The 25906-nt window shown below is 26.9% G+C and overlaps 2 protein-coding genes and 1 long non-coding RNA gene across 4 annotated transcripts; 2 read left to right on the plus strand and 1 right to left on the minus strand.

The window, feature by feature from the left end:
• Positions 1 to 69: 69 nt before the first annotated feature.
• Positions 70 to 1525, plus strand: LOC135926406 (uncharacterized). The gene has a single exon (XM_065462273.1). The coding sequence runs from the start codon at positions 81 to 83 to the stop codon at positions 1407 to 1409; it is 1329 nt and encodes a 442-aa protein (XP_065318345.1). The 5' UTR covers positions 70 to 80; the 3' UTR covers positions 1410 to 1525.
• Positions 1526 to 8819: 7294 nt separating this feature from the next.
• On the plus strand, positions 8820 to 24983 carry LOC135926669 (heme A synthase COX15-like). The gene is made up of 9 exons (XM_065462597.1): positions 8820 to 8915; positions 8956 to 9155; positions 11030 to 11149; positions 11489 to 11681; positions 13179 to 13379; positions 15038 to 15122; positions 20827 to 20981; positions 21892 to 22014; positions 24808 to 24983. The coding sequence occupies exons 1-9, from the start codon at positions 8820 to 8822 to the stop codon at positions 24940 to 24942; spliced, it is 1308 nt and encodes a 435-aa protein (XP_065318669.1). The 3' UTR covers positions 24943 to 24983.
• On the minus strand, positions 18247 to 18887 carry LOC135927543 (uncharacterized). Of its 2 annotated transcripts, none has more exons than XR_010572110.1 (3): positions 18746 to 18887; positions 18417 to 18705; positions 18247 to 18373 (listed from the first exon to the last, which is right to left on the minus strand). It is a non-coding gene; the product is annotated as an uncharacterized LOC135927543 (long non-coding RNA). The 2 variants fall into 2 exon arrangements; XR_010572111.1 differs by having other exon boundaries at positions 18273 to 18358.
• Positions 24984 to 25906: the final 923 nt, after the last annotated feature.

Here is a 25906-nt window from a genome sequence, read left to right on the forward strand (position 1 = left end):
CAGGAAGAAGTAGATGAATTATTAGACAAATTATCATTTCCAGTTGTTAATTCAATTGAGGATTAGAAATAACACCATATATGATGAATTGCTTTATATTTATTATGGCATATATGATTAGAGTTATATTGATAACATATTCTATGCTGCAAGATAAATATTTTCGCGTAAAATACACTGATATTGACTATGATGTTTATTTGCAAGCATCTCATACATTGAAATCACCAAAATTTGTAGATTTATATATTATAAACCCAACTTATAGATATAGTCCATTGATTGCATATATAACCTTAATTGATATATATTTTGTAAGTGGACTTTGTAAATTTATTTATGCTTCTTCAGATATAGTAGCAGCTTTGTTTATAAATAAATTATCCTCAATTTTACTCCATGCTCACTCTAGTACAACTTTATTATTTCTTATTAAATATATTTGGTTATATAATCCTTTGGTCATTGCAATATCAACAAGAGGTAATTTTGATTCATTAATTTGTTGTTTATTTGCATTTTTACTTCATGAAATAAATAAACCAAATTCTTGGCTTATTGCAGGCTTTTTATATGGCTTGTGTATTCACCTTAGAATTTTTCCTATTTTATTTATACCAACATTTTATTTCTTTCTGCTTCAGAGAAATTCAAAATTTCCTAAATTTATTTTTAATAATCAGCATTTTATATTTTTTGGAACTGCATTCTTGACATTTACCATTTTAACATTCTATTTTTATAAAATATTTCATCAACCTTATATAAATTCGGCGTTTCTTTATCATCTAATATATCGCAAAGATTTTAAGCATAATTTTTCAATGCATTTTTATCCCACATATTTATCACTTAGCACTCCAATTTTATCCCATTTTGAAACACAATTAGATTTAATAAAATTATATCAACTATTATCTCTAGATAAATTAAGTGTCACTGTCATATCCCTATACATTCCTTTCAAAATATTTAATGTATATGAAATATTTAATGGTAATCAATTGTCTATCATAGTTTCACATCATATACACAAACTTGCTAGTTGCCTTTTAATCATTACACTTACTTTTGTAACATTTAACAAAGTTATAACATCCCAATATTTCTTATGGCCTTTAATTTTTTTGCCCATTGTATTAGCCCCATCTTTTAATGAGCTTGAACAATTCAGCTTAAAAACATTTGGTAAACTTCCTATCTTGTTAATAACACTTTGGCTAATCACGAAAGTTGGTTGGTTATTTTTTGCTTACAATTTAGAATTTCAAGGTCTTAATACTTTCATGTATATTTGGATTATGAGCTGTCTTTTTTTTTCGACCAATGTAGCTATCATATGTTATATTGTATATTATTGTAATGTGTGGTGCACAAATTTGAACGTTAAACACCTAATAGATTCATAAATTTATTACAATCCAATCCTGATTTTATTGTTTAATTTATTATTTTTAAATAAAAGCAATATAATGCATAGAGTAGCTTATATTTTTTTACATATGTACAGTCACCAGTTATTAATGTTTTTTACAAAAAAAAAGATACAAGCAAAAATATGTTTCTCTAAAATGGTTATTATAAATTTCAAGCGGTTTCAATTTTTTACAAAAATTTAAAAATAAATTAGTTATTATGATCGGCATTTCTTTTATAAAGGTAATCGTAATAGTTAACATTTTGGCTTAAATTGCTATTATTTTCATTATGTTGCTCGTATTTTTGTGAAGAGTTATTATTAATGTTGCTGAAAACATTGTAGTAACTCATAGAATTCTGTGTTATTTTTATCCATATATTTGATATGGTGTCGAAGTAGTGTTGTTAAACGGCTCATTTTGAGCCGATTTTTAAAAACGGCTAACTCAATATTTTATCCAGAAAAATATTATGCAAGCCTGAAGATTTTGCTCAAAGAGGGAACAAAGGTCTAAACATATATAACCGAAATCTCGAGGCTTAGGCAATATTTTTCTGGCTACAATATTGAGTTAGCCATTTTAAAAAATCGGCTCAAAATGAGTCTTTTAACAACACTGTGTCGAAGTACTAAGATTTTAATTTGTGAGTTAATTATAGCTAAAAATATATGTATAGTTTTTTCAATAAGTATTGTTTTATAAGATTATCATTGGAATTAAATATTCATATAATATTAAATTTACCATTAAAAATAGATGCACCAATCCCAAATATAAACCTAACAATTGCAATATATAAATCGAATATGGCTGGTTTAGATCTATATAATTTGTCAAGATTTCTTTTAAAGAAATAGAAGTGGTGAAAATATCTTGACAAAAATAAATAAATTTCCTAAAACGCCATTATTTAATACAGTAAATTTATAGCCAATAACCAATTTTTAAAAAATATCAAGGATTAAGGCCAATTATTAGAGGTCTGCAAAGATCAACGAGATTTGGCCCTTTATTTGCACAAGAAAATTTGCCCACCCAACCAAGGCCAACTTGTTATAATTATATTTAAATTTGCCTGGCCTTGCCCATAAGATTTTACAAAAAGTCAAGCCCAACCCGTTATAGTTTTACGAAAAGTCTATCCTGGCACATTATTTTTTTATGCAAAATTTCTTTAATAACTATCTAATTTTTTCACAATATCAATTATAGCTCTTATTTCAAATTATTAATACTAGTAGAAAGCCCGTCAAAAATGACGGGGAATGAGATTTTTATTCATTTTTAACGATAGATGTCATGCCAGGTTAAAGCTCACAATATTATGAAGCATCCATGATCTTATCATTTTAAAAAAGTTTATCAAGCCCAGCTCAACCCTTAATAATTTGTAAAAGATATTCGCAAGTCAGGTGCAAGCTAATATTAATTTTGAGGTTCCAAGCCCAGTCCTACCCATTATAATTTTGAAAATTTTTTCCCGCCTCGGAGATAGTTAAATTTTTAATATCATCACATGAACGGGAAATATCTGATTTGTCTAATATGGAAAAAAATCATGTAAATTCCGTATTAAGGGAAACTGGGAAGGCCTGGGCAACCACTTATTAGATAATCATGACAAATAAAATAAAAATAACCGACTCTTATATTATATCTAAAAAATAAATTGTTGTTTATTATATAGGGTTATTGTTGTTTTTCAGATGTATGTCTTGCATTTCCGAAATTATCTGTCAAAGAATTTGATAAGGGATATATATATTTTTATGTTAAGTAAAAAAAATGCTATCTATTTAAATTACAAAAATGCCATTAAACACTAATGTAACTTATATACAAATTATTTATATATTTTTTAAGATATTTTTTTTATTGACATAAATTTAGGATAATTTTTTTAAAAAATAATGAGGATTAGTTATTATGTATTTGATAAAATTAAGAGCAAATCCTTGTTGACATTTTAATTTTTGAAGGAAAAAGCGACAAAATAAATCTGGGCGGTCGTCTGGAGAGGAAATAATTAATCTATAATTTTATATCAATTAGGGTTGTAGATGAAAGTAATGACGGATTAACAAAGCAGTGTACAAAACACATTACGTCCTGATAAAGATGATATGCCTATGCCTTGGTATACTGGTAAAAGAAGAACGCAAAACAATATTTCTGTCAATGTCAGCATTGGTATCCCCCTCTAAAATAGAATCATGAACGACAATGTTAACTCAACCATAAAACGGTTGTAAGTATTGTTATAAAGGCCACGACAGAACTACTGCATATTTTTCCATTAATAAAGTTGATGAAATTGGCCGTACTGTACATTCAAGTTTGAACATTCCTCTAAATATTCATGAAAGTTTCTCAGAGAATCGGATAAATTAATATTTATGTTAACTCCTAGTGAAGTAAATGATAGTACGGAATTAAATGCTTATATTTGTTAAAAAATAGGCCGAGGTGGTATAGGGATTGTGGTAGTGGTGAAAGAAATATCATTTGGAGAACTGTGTGAAAATAAAATAAACATAGATATAAAATATAAGATAAAAAAAACAAAATAAACCTCCAGATGAGTTCATTTCAAGCGTAGTTCTTTATTATTTTGTCTACCAGTAACTCTAGAACGGGTAAGGCATTTGTTTAATCGTCGTTATTTTCTTTGCTTATCTTTAATACTAGATTCATCATGTTTTCTAGCAATGTGAAGGATTAGGGTTAGCCTAGACAAATAAAGAAATCAGGCAAAAATATAAATAAACTATTGTTGAAATTAACAAACATTAAAATAATGTAAACCAGTAGATGGGTCAATATTAGATGCATATAAGAACTATCATCAAAAAATTTTTTGGGGGGACTAGCCTATTATGATATTCTAAAAATTTATTTTGCATTTGTTCATTATTAATGGCTGATATATCAATATTTGAACAATTATAAAGAGGAAATAAGATGGGGATAGTTTTCTAAAGTAAAAAAAAATTCTCAAGTTAATTTTATAAGGTAGTATTAAAATAAAATACCATTCGGAGAGACCAATTGGCAAACTTAAAAAAATAGGATCCTTGTGAATATAGGTATAGAATAATTTAAATAATATATAAATACCATAATATGTATTTTTTTGGAATAAATATAAAATCCTAAAAATAGAAAGCTCCGTTTAGTATTTTTTATTGAAAGAATAAAACGGAGTATTGTTAAAAAAGGTAGGATCCTTAAGAATAAATATATAATTTAATTGAATAGAAATAAATATTGTAATATATATTGATTTTTTGGAATAGATAAAAAATCCTATATCTATGTATTTTTTGAGCATCACACAAAACAGCAGGGATAATAGAGTAATGGTAGATCTGACAAAATGGTAAGCTTTTAAAAAAGTAGGATCCTTAAAAATTGTATTAATTTAGTTAAATATTAAAAATATACTTTGTATATTTTTCAGTTAGTTAGACAAAATATTCATCAGAGATAAAAGGGCATATTGTGCTACCCGACAAAATAGATAGCCTAAAAAATAGTATGATGTATAAAATAATATAAATTTATTTAAATTATAAAAAAATAATCGATTTTTTGGAATAGATATAAAAGCTAAATTATAGTGCAGCTTGCCCATAAGTAGACTTATCAATATATGTATAATACAAGGGAGGGAGATTTAAGATTTTGTTGGGTACCAAAATATGTAAAATACAAGGGAGGGAGATTTAAGATTTATTGGGTAATCATTTTTATATTAAGTTATTATCATTATTTTAAAAGATATTACCATTTTAGGATTTACAATATACTTGTATGATCCATAGCCTTCAGCTTGTTTTTCGTGAAAATCCTAGAGTGCCCTTAAGAATTTTTTTAAATAACTGGCACTCCGATTTCAGGAATTCAAGGAAAATGATTGTTGAACCATCGTCCAAGCAGTATTATTTATAAATATCTATCCATTTTTGCAAAATCAAATGTGATAAAATGTTATTAACAAATATGGTTCCCGTTCTAAATCGCTAAAAGTAATAATCGCTAAAAATAATAAAAAATATAATCTATTTAAAAATAAATTAAGACTGTTGGTAGGATAATCTGTTTGTATAAAATAAATAAATAAAATCAACAAATAAAAAAAAATACGTACCGATGACATGACGTAGCGATGACATGACGTCACGATGACGTAATAAGGACATCGGAAAATTATAATATAGATTAATTTATTTATCCCGTTCTATTAAATGTTCCTATTTTAGAGTTAATCTTTCTCTCATTTTCATTTATATATACATCATTTTCCAGTCAACCAACTTACATAATTAGCCTCCTTTCTTTCTCTTTGCCCAAACCGGCTCGGAGACACTTTATCGCTTATAATTACGATGACACTATCACAACACACTTTATCATTCAGTCATTTGATAACGTGACACTTTATCATAATATACTTGAAACTGAAATTAATATATTTAAAAAGTTATATTTCGATTTACTTTTCCTTTTAAATTTAGATATTTAAAAAAAGATTTAATTAATTGTTTTGTAAATTTTTTTATTTTAAAAAAACTAATTTTCATTCATCTCTAGCGTTGAATGAATGAGAGTAGTAGATAGGACCTTTTGCATGAAAGAATTGCAAATGGCATGAATGTATGCCTTTGAGTGCCTGCAATATAAAGAATAGTGTCCTTAACTATCTGGATATTGCATAAACTGCAGCTGTGTTGGGTGTCCATATTTCTGTCGAGAGGAGGCCGATTAAGATACGTAGTTCTCCTGGGGATGTATAAGTGCCAGATTCTTACTTATCATCTTTTCTTATAACATAAGCAATAAGTCAATTTAATATATAGTAGAGGTAGGTGCGGTTATATTTGCTCACGGTGGCAAAAAAAAAATTCAGGCCCATTTACGCTTAACACTAAAAATTATTTTCACTCGACCCACCAGCTCACGAAATGCAATATTTCGACCCACGCTCGAAAATTCAAGGTGTTTTTGAATTTTCAAAACTATTTTTATAATTTTACACATTTTTAAATTTATTCTGTTTATTTCTTTAATTCCATATAAAAAATAAATACAAATTATTAATCAAAATTTTTATATAGAAAAAGAAGAATGTCCATGTTTTTTATTACAATTATGTATGCCTTTCCTATAATAAGCAAATGACAGAAAATAACTTCACTAATAGCCGAATTTTCTGGACTGACAAAATTTTACTCGCTAATAAGTAAATGAATTTTCGTGCTTCCAAAACTTCAAAATAATGTCATTGGAGTGATGAATCCTTTAAGTTCATTCTCATAGTTTTCATCGGTAAATGTTGATGCTTCATCAGAATCATCTAGAAATTCTCCAAATGTTTCATTTAAAATATATGGTTTTTTTCTGAGTGTAGGAAAAATAAGAAAAAGATCGTGATCCCTTTTTTTTAAAAAAAAGATCGCTCTTAGATTTCTATTCTCTTTCATAAGATCGTGATTCGATCCTTATAATAATAAATACGATCGATTAACAAGCTTAGTTAATATTTCTATTTACACTAGGCACAGTATGGTCCTATTAGAAAGGTTAGTTCCCACAAACTTCCGAGATAGCTATCGACGTCAAAGTCTGACGACTGAGTATTTGCTTTTTTTAATGTGTACTCTACATGATTTAGGGCAAGGTGTGAATTATATAATTTTAATTTAGTGGTGATATAAAATACAAGTGTAATCTCAGGTTATGAAGGGCTATTAGACCAAGGTGTTAAAGTAATATTATTTAGGCCTTTTTAAACTACCATTGAGGAAATCAATTGGTTCAAAGCAGGGATGTGAATCCGGACCCGGAAATCTCGTAATTTGGCTGAACCCGAACCTGGACCCTTTTTAAAATTGGAGGGTTCAAGGTGTCATAAAAATTTCTAAAAATAATATAAATTTTTTTAATTTTATTATTTTTTTTGTGGAATCATTTATTTTATCTTCGTTTCTTTCAATTTTCTTCCTGGACTTCAATTTTCTTTAGAGATTTATATCATTAGTGTAGGTAATAATATTTTATTATGTAATTTTTTTAATATGCTATGTTATAGAAATACGTTGATTATTTTTAAAGTTAATTGTGTAATAATATTTTAATTAAAATGATAATGCATAACACGTTGGTCCTCAATATGTATGATGCTAGAACTATTAATAAGTTTGATAGATTTCTGTTAGGAGTATATGATGTCATTTTGTCGGAAGATGATTGGTGCCAAATAAAGGATCTTACTAGTGTATTAGTTCCTTTAAAGATAACAATATTAAGATTAAAATCAGAACAATTATGTTTATTTGATTTTTGTGGCATATGGATTAGATGTCGATTAGATTAAGAAAAATTTACAGTCCTTTTTATACGAAATATTAGAAAACATGAAAATTTGAGAGCAACAATATTTGCGAAATAGTGTTGTGTACGCTTCTATATATTTAGACCCTCGCTATCAAGTTTTATTGAGTATTAAGCAAAAATAAATGGCTAAAGACCATCTTTCTTAAGGATTTATGGCATACTCACGCAAAACTCAATTATTTACAATATATTGGAGGCTACGACAATATCTACTGTTTGTAGTGATAATAATAATAATGATAGCAACATTGATGATCATAAAATTTTACTTTTAGATAAAGAAAAAAAATCAAATTATCGTCAGATAGAAAGGAGGATCAAAAAATGCCTATTGCATCTTTAATAGTAAAGTTCTCAGAAGTTAAGAGAATAAATAAGGATATAAATATTTTAAAATTCTGGGAAGAAAATTCTTCAATATGTCCAGAATTATATATCTTATCTAGAATCTTCATGGCTGTACCGGCGACACAAGTACAATAATTTTATAAAGATAACTATCTATTTTAGGTATGAGTAAAACGTGAATTTTCATTTTTGAAATATATATTGTCTACTTTACGTAGATATTTCAAGGATAATATTTTAGAAGATATTATGATTGTGCGATTGAATAAAACATTCAAAATATAAATTATTTCATTTTTGAATTTTTCATTTGTAAATTGTGAATATGCATATATTGAAGTATAATAATAAATGGATAAAAAAATCTTATTTTGAGTCAATATTTTTATGTTCCCTGAACCTGGACCCGAACTCTGGTCCTGGATTCTTTTCAAATTTTACCCGAACCTGGACATGGACCCTTTTTTTGTCGAAGGGTTCACATCCCTGGTTCAAAGTTGGATGGTATTTTAGTTTATTTGAAAGCTAAAAATATAATTTTACTGATTGCTTTGTGGAATGTCTGCGGGAATATTTGTAATATAGTAAATAAATCGACAAAATATTTTTCCCTTTTTTATAATTTCGCCGCTTAGAACCATAACCTAAAATAATATGTTAACATATGGAATTTTGAAACAAATTCAGAAATCCACACTATACTTTATTAATAACTTAAAGTATACAAAAAATTTCTCTCAGTTAAATAAGGTATATCATATGTATCTATAAATTTTTAGGATATAATTAGTATAAAAATGGAATCAATCAATCTTTCAAGGCATACCTAATAATTAGAAATAAATCAACTTTGATAATAGGAAATGCTATAAAAGATATTTCATATAATAGGCGTATTGACGATCCAAAAATTAGAAAACTTTTAGGAGTATGGTTAGCTACTTGTTCAGGCATGGTCTTTTTTACTATTGTAATTGGAGGCTTAACAAGGTATTTATTATTAACTGTAATTTTCTTTTTAATATTTTTTATATTGTATATAAGCTTTTAGCTAAACTAAGAGTTATTAATGATATGAAATAGAGGTGTGACGTCAAATCATAACTCTTATTTAATGAAGCACCAAAATGTCAAAATCGGCAGCAAGTATAATAATGAATGAGCTAATTTAGCAGAAAATTTAATTATTAAATTAGCACAATTAATAGAAAATGATAGGAGATGAACTAATTAATATCAAAGAAAAAAATGAAGCAAATTTAATTGGGAATGAGTCCCAGCTACTATTCATAATTTGCAATTAAATTTTGTAGCTTCCTCTATTAAATTGCTCCGCTGATATTGATTTTGTTCATTTGCTGTGAAATTGGTTTTTTGATTATCATTTAGGCAAAATAGTCAAAAAAAAGGTCAATTGTATTCACTAAAATATTAGTGCATACACAGGAATCAGTTATATCTTCTGCTCAATGCCTGCAATATCTGATCTCATTTACCAAAATTGAGAATCATGTGGATTAATAGATTTCATTGAATAATTTTTTTTAAAATGATTCTTATGAATTCTGGGGTTGAACATAGCATTTTTATATTGCTGTTAAGGCTCTCCATTAATGCAGAATTCTCTAATGCCTTAAATTCAAGACCACAAAAAATTATTGTCATTATTATTATTATCAAATAACAAGCTTTCTGAATCCATATGACCACATAATGCTAGGCCTTGCAATCCATAATACAGGATACCCTTGTTTATTTTATTTTATTTTATTTTACATCTATTTTCTTGTGCTAATCCTTTGAATTAATTTTTTTGAAGAAATCAGGAGTTCACTTAAATGATTCTTAACAAGACTAATAAGCTTAAATAAATTTATTCTAGGATAGTTTAGACCAACATATCTTGCAATATGCTCTATTATCTTGGATAATGTATACAAGCCACAACGATCTGGTAAAATAGCTGTTTTGAAATTTTAGCTTTCTATTAGCACATTGTGTATATTGATAATTGAGGGATTAATACCTTTTTAATAAGTATATAACTTTCTTCTTGGCCTATATTATCTTTATCCAAAAAATTGGCTATATTATATGGATGATCATTGTGCTCTCTCTTTTTAAATTATGAAATATTATGTTTAATATAACACCATATATATAGGTTTACCCATAAAATATTACATTTGATTACAATTTATTATTTGTATAGCTAACCTTTTGATGGCCCTATATCCTGACTTTCAGCTATAGCATCAATTATTCTTTCATTTGCAGTTTCATTAATTGTATTTATTAGGGGAGGGATTTTAATTATTAAGAATATAAAATAAAATATTTTTAAAATTATCTTCTATGCATCTTTGCCTTTCTTGTATGAGCAGGATTCAGAATGTCATCATTATCAATATATGTAAAAAACCTTATATCCATAATTTAAAAGTGAAAAAAAAAATTGAAATTATTTGATGGGAAATTTGAAAATGGTAGATAAATATTATGCTAAGGAAAATTTGAAATCTAAATTAATTCATAGAATAAATTAATAGAAGAATGTGATAAATATATGTAATCAAATTGTTTAATAAGAGATCAGATAAGGAATGATTATATGATTATTACAAAATTTAAGTTAATATAAAACAATAAATATATTTGAAAAGATATTTCTGCCATCTGCATTTTTTTAGGGGGAATGGGTAGGGGTGGGATTTGTCACCCTGCCCTTTCCCCACCACAATAATTTTTTTGAAAAATATTTCAGCCCCTCCCGCTGGGTACATTATTGCATAAAACAAAAAAAATATTAATTTTTTAAATAGCTTATTTGTTTTTTTAAAATAAATATATTATTTAAATATTAGATTGACAGAATCTGGACTATCGATGGTAAGCTGGCATATGTTTAAAGAGTTTCCCCCAATTACAAATGAGCAATGGGTCACTGAGTTTGAAAATTACAAGCTTTATCCAGAGTTTAAAATGTATACTATTTTATTTTTATGAACCTTCAAAAAAAATAATTTAAACCTAAAAAAAAACCAGGGATCTGGACCCGAATTCGGGTTTAAAAATTTAATTTGGTTTGGCATTTTGAGACCACAGACCAAACTGAGACCGATTTACGGGCAACCCACCAAACCTAGGGTAATATTGACCTGTGCCGGTTTGGACCTCTTTTAGAAAATCATTTATCGATTAAGTTTCTGTTATAAAAATTTTCGCTAAATAGATTTTAAAATGGTCCAGAACCCTGCAAAAAATATTATTTTTGGATACATTCCATAAAATACTCTTTTTTTAATAAATAAAAATCATCACAGAAAAAACGTAGATATAACTTTAAACGAATTCAAACGGATTTGGTACATGGAATGGATTCACAGAATGAGCGGTAGAACCATAGGCCTAACTTTTCTAATTCCAGCCCTGTATTTTGCCAGCAAGGGGTGGATCATGAAATACCCGTCTTTGCGGAGACGATTAATAGCTTACACTTTACTCTTAGGGTTTCAAGTTTGTAAACATGTTTGTATTTATAGGGCCCTTGAAAAAAAACTTTCCATTAGCGATCCTGATTTATAATATTCCTAAATGAGCTACTGATGGCCAGGGGTTGGGGAAATTTTCAAAAAAAAATGTAAGATTTGCAATAAATTTTCGTAAAGATATAGATACAAATACACTTCAAAAAAAGTATATAAATACAAATACTTTGGCGAATATTTTTTGCTAGTCGATTCTTTTTAAGACTACTTTCAATTTTTTTTAAACTTAAAAATAATATTTTTATTGTTATATAACCATTTTCTTAAATTATCAAATATCTGCAGTAATACAATACAAGCATTATAAATAATATATTTATTGTTGCAGCTATTGTATACCCATAAATTATGTAATAATTTCCAAATATAATTGATATAACCGTTTTACAGAGCGTGTAATAAAATTTTGGAGGGTGAAAATTTTTGTTTGATTTTTTAGTTGAGCTTTACATTTATCTTTTGGTGATATTTTGGAAAAAAATCTCATCCAATATTGTCAAATCAAATTTAGAGGATGTTGACTTTGTCACAAAATTCCGGCAAAAATATTTTATAAAAACATACGTGATATGTAGAAACTCCTTTTCTTCAGTTATTATATCTTTCTCACCTTCAGAATTCGTTTTCACCTTCAGCTAACTTGGGTCACAAATTTATTATTTAAAATAAAAAAATGTAGATTTACATTTTATAATTCAATTTATAATAAAAAAAAAACGTAATATTATTTCCATTCATCTAAAATATTGAAATCTTAATAATAAAAAAATACATATTATTTTATTAAGCATTTAAAATACAAATACTAATTACTTTTCTAAAATATTCCAATAATTACTAAATAAAAATATAAATAGAAAAGGTATTTGTATTTAGTATTTTAAATACAAGTTATCGCGTTACTGCCCATCCCTGCTGAAAACACATGCCATAATATATCTGCAGAGCCTTGAAGTTCAAACTGATTTTATTCCGGATTTCCTACAAATTGATTTGATAAAGTTGTGACGATATTTTTCAGCTACAAAAACTCAGTTTAATTTATAGTTGGCTCATAACTGGTTAAAATGGAGCCATTTATCAGCACTAGATCCGGACCTGATCACCATCTTTATAATAGTAACCTCCTTGAAAAAGTTACCTAGCAAATAAGTTCTTTGAAAATTACCTAGAAAATGACTTATATATTAATTTTACGCCTGCAGGCAGATAAGGAATATGTTCTAAATAGCTAAATAATTGAGAATATTATATGTTATATATTCTCGAAAATATTTAAAATTATATTGATAATAATCTTGATAGATGTTAGTGAGGGTAATATTTGCATTAGATTAAAATAGGGGAACATTTCCTAAATATTTATATTTTTTATTAAAAAAAACTTATTTTTTTGGTTTTCTGTTTTTTTTCCACATTTAATTAACTTATATTCTTCATGATATATAAATATTTACTTTTTTAGGGTTTATTAGGTTGGTATATGGTAAAATCAGGACTTTCCTCAAAGAATCATTCCCCGAACCCCGATGGCGATCATTTTAACGATGATGTGCCAAGGGTTAGTCAATACAGATTAGCGGCTCATCTCGGAACGGCCTTCGTTCTTTATTCCTTGATGCTTTGGGCAACGTTGGGATATCTGATGCCCGATTCTCTCAAAAAAGTTTTTTTTTTAAAGTTTGTTTTTTTTAATGTAAAGTTAGAAGCAAATAAAGTTTCAATATGTAATAGTGCTGATTAACGGCGGCTCTTTAATATATTAATAGATAGTATAACAAATTGCGTATACGGCTACACTTACCTCGTTCTATCGAACTAATTTTTTTTTCAGGTCCGGCCTGATTCGACAAATAATTTTGTCCGACTGTTCCTAAAAATATTTTTGTCCGATCGATTCGAAAATTTTTATTTATTGGATTGTTTTATATATATATATAAAAAAGGAAGATTTTTTTAACGAAATCGCAAAAAAAAATTATAATATAAGCGTTTTAAGGCTGTGTTCAAGTTCGATTTAAATTTTGATACTTAATCGCTGTTTTGCCTTGACTAAGTAGCTTTTGAACTAGGAGATCCTATTTAGGTTTTATAATGTTTGGTAGCATTGTTATTTTTTCTTACCCTTTTTAGTTGTTTAGTAGTCGATACTAAATAGCCGGCTAAAAATAGAAAGAAAGAACCGCTTTTGAACTAGGACACCCTATTTCGGTTTTATAATATTTTGTGGTATTGTTATTTTTCACAGCTGTTTAGTCGATACTAAATACCCGGCTGAAGTAATATGGAAAGAACAGCTTTTGATCTAGGACTCCCTATAAGTATTTGATGGCAGTATTTATTTTCTCGTTTTTTTCAAAAAATTTTCTTTTGCTTTTTAAGCTGTTTAGTCGATACTAAATAGCCAGCTGAAGAGAGAAAGAGAGAACCGCGTTTAAACTAGAACACCTTATTTCGGTTTCATAATATTTGGTGGCATTGTTATTTTTCACAGCTGTTTAGTCGCTACTAAATACCCGGCTGAAGAAAGATGGAAGGAACAGCTTTTGATCTAGGATACCCTATATTTTATTTTAAGTATTTGATGGCAGTATTTATTTTCTCGTTTTTTTTAAAAATTTTTCTTTTGCTTTTTAGGCTGTTTAGTTGATACCAAATAGCCGGCTTAACAGCTGGTTGCTTAGTAATATGTTAAACTAGGACTCACCTTAAAGGATGAATAAACTTTTTTTTATGGTTATTTTTGAGAATAATATTCGTAAAAAAACATAGTAATTTAAATTTTCGTCGAGGATCGAGTTCCTTCCTATTCGAAATAAATTTTAAGATCTAGATCCGAAACTGACCGGGTTCGAAGAAGTCTCGGTTTGTGATCGTTCCAAATTTGGTCGGATCAAATTCTAATCTCTCCGCACAGAGAACTATCGATAGTTTAGGAATAAGTTACCAAGTAATATTTAAAAAAAAATAATAGGCAATCAAGTTTTGGTGACATTAAAATTTTCCAAATAGTTATAGAAGCAAATTTATTTCTTACCACCCACTTACATATAATACTTGCGTAGACTGAAGATTCATTCCATTAAAATGCATTTTGAGAAACGATCATTGAATACAAAATCATCTGCCGACGCGACATTTTAGTTTTCACGAAATTTATAATTTTAAATAGTTTATACGGGAAACCAGAATGGCGCGCCACCAGCTGATTTGATATTTTATTACACATTTGAAATGAATGAATGAATAAACAATCTACGCATCATTATATGTCATGCCACGTGCATAGTTATAATGATTGTTGTAACGGATATATCTTTCAAGGTGAATATGAATCTACAACCGCTAAAAAATATCAGAAGAATGGCTCACGCTACGAAATCCCTCATATTTATAACCGCCATATCAGGTATATTATAGCTCCTCGTTAAAAATAAATTTTAAAAATTAAAATTTATCAAATTATTTGCCTGTTTTTAATATATATTTTTTTAAAATATTGTTTTATATCAAAATGTTTTTAATCTTAACCAGGGATGTGAACCCTTCAACAAAAAAAAAGGGTCCGGGTTCGGGTCCTGTAATAAATTTTTAAAGGACCCGGGTCCAGGGTTCCGGGTCCAGGGAACATAAAAATAATGACTCAAAATAAGACTTTTTTTTCATTCATTTTTATTATACTTCAATATATATATACACATTCATAATTCAAAATGAAATAATTTAAATTTTAAATATTTTATTCAATCGAACGATCATAATATCTTCTAAAATATCATCCTTGAGATTTCCACGTAAATTAGACAATATGTATTTCAAGGAAGAAAATCCACGTTCTACGCTGACCTAAAATAGATAGTTATCTTTATAATATATAAATTATTGTACCTGTGTCGCCGGTACAGCCATGACGAATCTAGACAAGGTATACAATTCAGGATATATTAGAGAATTTTCCTCCTAGAATGTTAAAATATTTTTACCCCTATTAATTCTCTTAACTTCTGAGAATTTTTCAATTAAAGATACAATCGATATTTTTTTCACCTTTCTATCTGATCCTGATGATAATTTTATTTTTTTTTCTCTATCTAATTATAAAATTTCGAGTTCGTCAATATTACTATCATCATTACTATCGCTACAACCATTAGATGTTGAAGCCTCCAATATATTGTTAATAATAGAGTTATGGTTATGCCATAAATCGTCGAGATGGTCTATTGCCATTTGCTTTTGCTCAATACTTAATAGAACTTGATATCGAGGATCTAAATATATTGAGGCATACACAACACTATTTTTTAAATATTGTTGCTCTCGTATTTTCATGTTTTCTAATATTTCGTATGAAAAGGAACTTGTAAATTTTTCTAATTCTAATCGACATCTCACCCATATGCCATAAAAATCGGATAAACACAACTGTTCTGACTGCAATCGTAATGTAGTAATTTTCAAAGGAACCAACACCCTAGTAAGGTCTTTGATTTGATTCCAATCATCCTCTGACAAAATGATTTCACATGATCCTATAATAAAATCATCACAGAAATCTTTTAAACTTATTAATCGCTCTAGCATCATACAGATAGAGGACCAACGGGTTGTGCAATCTAATATTGCCATTTACCTTTTCATGGATTTTAATATTCGTACAATTGTAGGAGTTCTTAAATATTTAGCAACATCCCTTGCTTTGTCAATTATAGTTTTAAAGATATTATTTTTGAGGGAATCATTAATAGCTAATTGTAGTGTGTGGGCTGCACATCTGATACAGTATATCTTCGTGGAAAAATCTTTTATTATCTCCGGTATGTCAAATTCACTTATGTCCTCAAAATTATTATCATCATTATTTATATCTATATCATCCATTTCGTCCAATGAACATTCATTTAATAGTTTAATAGATTTGACTAGATTAGCACCATTATCCGTAGTAATGGTATAAACGTTTCTTAAAGGAATATGGAATTTATTTAAAGTTTCTATTATCATTCTTTTTATATTTTCAGAAGTTGAACTTTCTTTAATCTCCTTCATTGCTAAATTACTTAAGATTATATTATTTCCTTTAATATATTGTATATTTATTCCTAAAATATTTCTCCCTAATCTTTGGGCGGAATCTATTTTTAATGAAATTAATTTGTTTTTTGTTCCTTTTATAATTTTTGCTTGTATTTTTTTCGATTCATCAACCACTAATAGTGCGTACAAATTGTGCGTTGCAACGCAGCGTTTTAAAACGCATATAAAAAAACGTAAACGCAGCCATGTATAAATTGATGCGTTAACTTTTATTTTTTCAATATGAAACATTTAAATTTAAAACAAAAAAAATTACTTGCTTTGTATTTACTACAATGAAATAAAGGAAGGAAGAAGAGCAAGACATCCAAAATATTTGTTAAAAGAAATCTTTTTTCAGAATATATTAATATTAAAGGCGATTTAACACATTCGCAATTGTATAACTATACAAGAATGAGAAGATCAACATTTTCTTATATACTGGAGCTCATATACGAGGACAGGTGGAATAGTCAAAAAATTTGACATTCTAAGTAAGCCAATAGAAATAGGACTACCTAGCATAGAGATAGTGATAAAGGCTATTTGCATCCTACATAACATCATACAAAGAAGGATCAGCTTCCATTGATGATATAGGTAATACTAATATTTAAATTTAAATAAATATATAAAAATCATATTTATATATATTTTTAAAATTATATTATCATCAATACAGATCCTACATTGGCTAACCTTACAACAAGACCATTTTTGGCAAGCAGGGAAAACAACTAAAGCTCACAGGAATCTAAAATCATTAGGGATAAATTTAAAAATTTTATAAATTCTTAAATTTTTATATTATAATAAATTTATTTATATTACTATTATAATAAATTTATTTATATTACTATTATAATAAATTTATTTATATTACTATTATAATAAATTTATTTATATTACTATTATAATAATTTTATTTATATTACTATTATAATAAATTTATTTATATTACTATTATAATAAATTTATTAATATTAAATAAAATTTGAATAAAGTATTGATCATGAAATAATTTTAAGTTTAGTTATATATTTGTAAGCTTAGTGTTAATTGTAATAGATTAAATGAAGTGGGATCCAAAGTTGAGGATTAATAATGGGGATGAAGGTTGTAGACTAGATTTATATATATATTAAACTTAACAATGCAAATATTTTAAATTGCCCTCAATCATAAGAGTGAAAAACTTTAGCCAGTATAAATAATTACAAATATTAATCATGTTTTGCTATATATTTATGCAATCTTATTTATATTTTTAAAATTACATTTTAGGAAGAAGTTAACACATAATTATCCACTACTAATTATATAAAAATTTTATTAATAACAATATATCAAAAATTAACACATAAACTACTAATTATATAAAAATTTTATTAATAACAATATATCAAAAATTAACAATATAACAAATATAAATATAAAAATTATATAATAGTATTAAAAGTTTCTGTTGGTTGTGTTCTATTGATCTTGATTATTTGCATTAGATTTAAAACCTGTTTTAAAAAAAAATCTTCATCGGAATTGTAGCCTTCCATTGTATCAACTAGGCTATCCAAAAAGAGTCTATATAAAAGATAAATAAATTATAGATAAAAATAAGAATTACTGGATGCTAGATGACTTTTTTTCCAATACATTCATCAGAATTTGCAAATCATTTTTTGGCAGGTTTCCTTGTTGGAGGAGGGGATTCCTGGAAGTTACTGACAGTAAGTCTGTCAGCAACAGTGGATTGCATGAAATTAATATATTTCTTATACTTGTATTCATGCACCCCTCCTCTAGATCCGGATAGACTGTCTAATTTTTCTTTGCTCAGTTGATACTTGAAATTTCTTAAACGCTTTTTTAAGTAGTTAACACTACAGTCATAATCAGGATATTCTTCTGATAATCTAAAAATAAAATTATTAATAATATAATATATTATTTAACTTAATTCCTATGATGGAAAGATGTTCCATCACAACGAATGTCTTCTTGTGATCAGGATGCGCCTGATTCCATATAATCTCTTCTGGTTCCAACATTTCTGCAAACCTCATTGTGATTTGGTCATTCCATGATCTAACATAATTAATATACTTACATTTTTTCTGGTGAATTCATTTCTCCACTTCAAAAAAATTTGAAAACGCAAGCAGGTTTACGTTTTGAAAAAAATAATTTAAATGAAAAACGGAAATGTGTTCAATTTGAACTAATACATTTAAAATGCATTGCTTGCGTTTTGAAACGCAGCGTTGCAACGCACAATTTGTACGCACTATAAGTCCTTAATTTTAAAACGGTTAATTGATGTTCCAATTGCCTTACTAATAGGATCAATAATTTTTTTTAAACCAGAATCCTCAATAATATTGAAAGGTCTTCCATTTATTGTAACAAGCTCAACTAAAGCATTCATCAAATTCTCCTCAGACATTTGAATATGAATGCTTTTTTTAGGCAAAAAGCATATTAATAAATTTATATAATAAAATATTAATACTTACACTAGAAAATAATTTATGGTATCAATCTCTAAATAAAATGAAATGAAGTCCAGGAAGAAAATCAAAAGAAAAGCGCGAATATAAAATAAATGATTCCACGAAAAAAATTAATAAAATTATAAAAATTTTATATTATTTTTTAAAAATAATATTTTTACATTATTTAAAAAAAAATAATTTATATGTTAAAATTTTTACCCTGAACCCTTGAACCCTCCACTTTTTAAAAGGGTTCGGGTTCGGGTTCAGCCAAAATACGAGGGTTCAGGGTCCGGGTTCACATCCCTGATCTTAACCAAACAATGTCCCTTATAGAATTGAAAGTTTAAGAATTGGAGATATAATATAATTCTTAAAAAAAACTCTAATTTAGTTCGCTCTAATAATTACAAATTTAGGATTTAGATAGATGCCGATAATCAAATTAAAAGATTTTTTTAGACTCCTATGGAAGGAATTGCGAAATTTCTTAAGGATTAATTTTATTTTACTTATCGCTTTGAAAATATTTGAAGATTCTTATATTTTCGACTTTGATTTTCCATTAGCCTTTAGTGTTGCGTTTTTTTTGCCATTGCTAGATTTTATTGACGAAAACCCTAATAATAAATATTTATTATACGATATTATTAGAGTTTTATACATGACTTTTTTAAAATACTGTTAATTTATTTATTGTCTTTAATCAAATATAATATACATTTTTTATGAAAAGTTTATAACGGAAGCAATTAATCCTGTATGAGGGTGCATTTAAACTAGGATTGTACCTATATAAAATATCGGATCGGCACCGATATTTAGCGTTATGGGATCGGAGTTATTCTGTTTTTTGGTTATTTTATGATTGTTAAATAATTTTTTTTATTTTAATGATAAATTAATGAATAGAAATAAAAATACAATTTATTTTTTTTTGTAATGTTTAAAAAAATAGTTAAAAATTTTTGCACTATTTTTTTTATTATATTATCTGCAACAAGAAAAGGGTAAATATCTACCACATTCAGCCTAGTGTTGTTAAACGGCTCGTAACCAATTTTTAAAAACAGTTAACTCAAGATTTTGGCCAAAAAAGTAAATTACTCAATCTTTATTGATTTTGTCCACAGATGACAGAAAGGTTTAGTCTATTTGCGAAATTTCGTGTTTTAGGTAATGATATTTTGTCTGAAATCTTGATTTAACCCTTTCTAAAAATCGTGCTTAATTGAGCCGTTTAGCAACACTACTTTCATCCATAAACATTACAAATATTTTAAATGAAATTCTTAACTTTTGATTTATATAAAAAAAAAAAAATTACATTTAACCATTCTTGAAAGTTAGTTGATTTATTTATGACATTAATCCTAAGATAGATTGTAAATAAAAAAAATCAATATAAGTATCGGGATCGAAATATCGGATCGGCCAAAGATTTGTAGATCGGCACAGCCCCCAATTTTAACTTTATAAATACTAACATTTCTGGTTAAAAGAACACATAAAATTTTTCAATATTTTTTTTCTTCTTTACAGGAGCTTTTGTAGCCGGGCTCGACGCCGGTTTGATTTACAATTCCTTCCCCAAAATGGGCGATTATTGGATTCCTTCCGACATTTTTACGTTAAGTCCCAGGTGGAAAAACTTTTTCGAAAATCCGGCCATGGTTCAAATGGATCATAGGATATTGGTTTATTTATATTACTTATCCCGTTTCCCTCCCTCCCCCCACCTCCAAATAAATTATTTAATTTTCTATATTTTATAATTTGTAGGCCAGAATCTACGACATTTTTTTTTTAAAAAAAAATCAAAATTAATAAACTGGAAATATTTAGGGTTTTATATAAATTAAAGTTTATAAAAAAAATTTCCTATAATTTAACCCCCTCTGAGATGTAAGGTAGGAAAGAAATGACACGATAGTTAATGAGGGGGAGGGTTTTATACCCTCAATTTTTGTTTTGCAAACTTAAAGCTAAGACAAATTACCATGAAACTTGAAATATTTGTTGTTCAATGAAAGGAAAAAAATGATCAATTTTTTTAAAAAAAATTAAATTTACAATAGAAGAAATTTTATTGGATATCAACATAGGATCCTTTTTGATCTTAAGACCCTAACATAATAAAGGATAAAGATTGATAAATTTTTGCGCGCATTAACTTTGGCCTAAAATAGGGAATGTCAGTCATAACTATAGTTGGGTATAATGGCTAATTCGCCTCAATCTTCAGGTGCCTGCCGGAGGAAATCCGTTAACATCAAGGCGTTTTAATTTATATTAATTTCTTCCAAATTTAAGCTACTATCTTTTTTATAAGAAAAACCCCTAGGTCAAAGGTTAGTTTTCGGCTTAGAACTTTGTTTAGCCGATTTTTTAATAAGCTCAAAATTGGCTTAAATGGATAAAAATATAGTAATTATTCAACAAAAGTCATAACAGTGCGAAATATCTATGCATTTTAATTTTATATAGATTAATTTTAAAAAAAAACAAACGTGATAAATTTTTAATCTTCACGTGGTCTAAGGTTATATATAATAAATTATTTCGATATATTTTTTTTTCTTCAAGACTTTTCTTATAAAAATGTAGGCAACCATTACGTTATCTTCCGTCGTAGCGACTTGGTTTATCACCAAAAGAGTTCCTAAACACATGTTGACACCTAGAATAAAATTGGCATGTAACTGTATGGTAGGAATGACGACCATACAAGTTTCAAATATACAAATTATATTTTATATTTAAAAATAAATTTATCTATAAAATTTATATAAATTGTTTGTTTTTTTAAAATCTCATGAAATCAGGGATTTCATTTCGCCTTAAATTGGGTCTTAAAAGAAAGATTTTGCATAATTACCTGACGCTTCTTGAAATTCGAGATTTAAGTTTAGAATCAATTTTTTTTACCCGAAAAAACTAGTAATATTCTTGGGGATTCGATATCTTGTTTTATGGTTTTGAGTAACATGTATTATAAGTAGTGTATGCCTAGAATAATGGCATTTTTAAATAATAGGTCTTCTTTCTTATTTTTCTCATTTATTTGCCATTATCGATTGTTTCTTTTATAATTAAACTAGATATAAGTATCTAGATATAAAATGTAGTATCTGTATCTAGATAGATTTTTTAGAAAGGTATCTGTATCTGTATCTAGATATATTTTTAGAGGTATCTGTATCTGTTTTAGATACTTTTTAAGATACATTTTATATACCCCTTTTTTATTATAAATAAAAATATTTGACTGTAAAATTTATTTTATTTCATCTGTTTACCACTCTTAGATGCCTTACTTAAAGGGATTGAGGATAGGTAAATTAATATAATAAATTAAAAATATTTAATAATTCTAGGTTTATTGTGACCTTATTTGAAGATGATAATATTATAGCAACCATGCTCTACCCTTTTTTTAAACTTGATTGGACATGGTTGCAAATGGAAGAAAATCTTAATAAAAAAAACAATTGATACAAAGATAAGCTGGTGAATTATCAAAGTCATCAACTGACTGCAAGCAAATAACCTGCCAAAAAAAAACAAATAATTTAATTTCAGATTTTTTTCAGTACCCTACAGCAGATATAATTTCTAATAATGATTTAAATTTTGATAATCAACAAATTTTAAATAATTTTTTCAAAAATGAATGTAGAGATTTTAGCATTTTTAAAGAAATACCCTGATATAAAATTGTTATTTATTAAATATAACACTACAATTCCTTCAAGCGCCCCTGTGGAAAGACTATTTAGTGTTGCTAAAAATGTCTTTACAGATAAACGAGGATGCCTAAATGATCAAAATTTTGAAAATATTTTATTACTGAAATCCAGAGTTGTTAAAGTATCTAGATATAAAAATGTAGTATCTGTATCTGTATCAAGATAGATTTTTTAGAAAGGTATCTGTATCTGTATCTAGATATTTTTTTAGAGGTATCTGTATCTGTTTTTAGATACTTTTTAAGATACATTTTATATACCCCTTTTTTTATTATAAATAAAAATATTTGACTGTAAAATTTATTTTATTTCATATGAGCTTATGAAATAAATAAATATATATATATTATATATTATATATTAATATTTATTAATACTATAATAAAGAATTATATATACATAAAATATTAAAACTTATATATAAAAAATATATATAAATATTCATTAATTTAAATATTATGTCCGAGTTTATCAATAAACCATACAAATTTTAATATATACAATATGGAAATGGTAAATTTTATTTTATAACTAAATTTTTAAGTTTATATATTTATTTAGATCTATATCGATGAAGAAGAGGAAGCAACAAGTTCTATTGCTTTACCATGGCCAAATTGAGCATATTTTAAAATAATATCTCAAAACAAAGAAAACAATTAATTCTCTGATGGTAAAAGGTTTGCCGTGTTTACCTAAAAATACAAAAATATCCGTCAGTATGACTTCAACGTGCAATATCGTGAAGCACATAAGGGTATAGATATTATATATTTAAAATTCTAATTAAAATTTTAAGAGAAAATATCCAACCTTGTTAACAAAAATAAAAAAGGGGAAGGAAAATAAAATACTAAAGAAAATATTGGCAAGGCTCATCCTCCAATAATATTTTTGCTAAAAGACCTTTGACTTTAACTCAAGGCACTTTAGATGATTAAATTATTACTTTTATTATAGATGGCATGCAGCCATTATAAAAGAAAACAATTGATACAAAGATTAGCTGGTGAATTATCAAAGTCATCAACTGACTGCAAGCAAATAACCTGCCAAAAAAAACAAATAATTTAATTTCAGATTTTTTTCAGTACCCTACAGCAGATATAATTTCTAATAATGATTTAAATTTTGATAATCAACAAATTTTAAATAACTTTTTCAAAAATGAATGTAGAGATTTTAGCATTTTTAAAGAATACCCTGATATAAAATTGTTATTTATTAAATATAACACTACAATTCCTTCAAGCGCCCCTGTGGAAAGACTATTTAGTGTTGCTAAAAATGTCTTTACAGATAAACGAGGATGCCTAAATGATCAAAATTTTGAAAATATTTTATTACTGAAATCTAATAATTATTTATAATTATTTAATCATATATTTTCATATATTATATTAAAATCATTATTTTAGTTATATTCTGATAAATGTTATATCGCGTCAATAAATTTTTTAGCTCATTTCATGAATTTTCACAATATAATATTAATTTAGCTTTATGCAAACCTATAAGAGCATAATAAAAAATGTATCTGTATACAGATACATTTAAAAATTGTATCTGTATCTTGATAACTTTTTAGACGTTGTATCTGTATCTAGATAACTTTTGAGACTATGTATCTGTATCTGTATCTAGATCCATTTAAAAAGTATCTTTTAACAACTCTGATAATTTTAAATTTATAAAAAAAATTGAGAATATTTACAAAATCTTTTTATCGATTGAATTAACTATATATATATTAAAAAAATAAATATTATGATAGATAATGCTCGGAATAAGTACTCTCTTATATCACGTTCCCATCTCTTTAGCAAGTCTTCATCAGGGTGGATCACTGTTCTTACTATCTAACGCGATATGGCTTACACACGAACTTCGAAAAATTCCTAAACTTTAAAACAAAAATATATATACTATTTTCGCGTTCAATTATGTAGATTTTATTTAATGTAAAAAAAATTTAAATATTGTTACATTTTATTTGTAAATATATTTAATTAGTAATAAAATTTATTGTATTTCTTTAATTGGTTCGATCAAAAATTTTGTAAGTTATATCTCATGCTTAAAGAAAATCAATATTATAAAATGCTATTATATTATTTTTGATATTGGTAGGATCGGCCGTTACCATGTAGATTTCGGTTCAAAAAGTTTCACCGGTGGAATCAGTGCTATTTTTTCTAAATATTTATTTTAGAAAATGATGGGCATAATTGCACTAATAACAAAAAAGATGTAGTTAGCAAGCACCAAGCTGCTTTTTAAGAATTATTATAACTGATTAACTGATATAATTTTAAATAAAATTAAGCACGGTCTGGCTCTTAAAATAATATCATTTATCGGCTTGGGCTTCTGGTCGTATTTGATAAATAAAAACCATTAAATATAAATGTTTTGTTAGCAGAGTTTTAAACCAAGATAAAATTCTAGGAATCAGAAACCAGAACTCCACTTAGAGTACCACCTGAAAATTTAATGTACTATATTTCTTTTTATATTGTTTATTTAGTGTTAAAATTTATTTTTTAAAAATTGCGTATATTATAAAAAGACCTTGGACAAATCCTTGGATTAGTATCAAATCTAAGAATCTGAAGCGCCATTTTGCATATATTTAGAACCTGAACTCTCTTTTAGTCTGGGTTCGAACTGGTTATTAGATTTACTACAATTTTGATATACGAGGAAAACATAAGGAGAAGTCTTTTAGTGGTTGAAAATGAGGACGCGATACATTGGGGGAGGGGGCTTAAAATTAGACGATGCGATGCTAAAGGGTTTCCTCATATTGTTTCTTATACCTCATCATTTTTACAAATTATTATCTAATTCAAATTCTAAGATACTAATTCTCG

The sequence above is a fragment of the Gordionus sp. m RMFG-2023 genome, chromosome 3 (genome assembly GCF_954871325.1).
Source record: "Gordionus sp. m RMFG-2023 chromosome 3, tfGorSpeb1-WG-v2, whole genome shotgun sequence".
NCBI lineage: Eukaryota > Metazoa > Nematomorpha > Gordioida > Chordodea > Parachordodidae > Gordionus > Gordionus sp. m RMFG-2023.

What these genes read in the sequence shown, in the direction of transcription:
- LOC135926406 (XM_065462273.1), top strand. Translation starts at nt 81, where the DNA reads ATGATGAATTGCTTTATATTTATTATGGCATATATGATTAGAGTTATA.
- LOC135926669 (XM_065462597.1), top strand. Translation starts at nt 8,820, where the DNA reads ATGTTAACATATGGAATTTTGAAACAAATTCAGAAATCCACACTATAC. An exon ending in ATTTCTCTCAGTTAAATAAG is followed by an intron (nt 8,916 to 8,955) that starts GTATATCATATG and finishes GGATATAATTAG; the next exon opens with TATAAAAATGGAATCAATCA. An exon ending in TGCCCGATTCTCTCAAAAAA is followed by an intron (nt 13,380 to 15,037) that starts GTTTTTTTTTTA and finishes ATATCTTTCAAG; the next exon opens with GTGAATATGAATCTACAACC.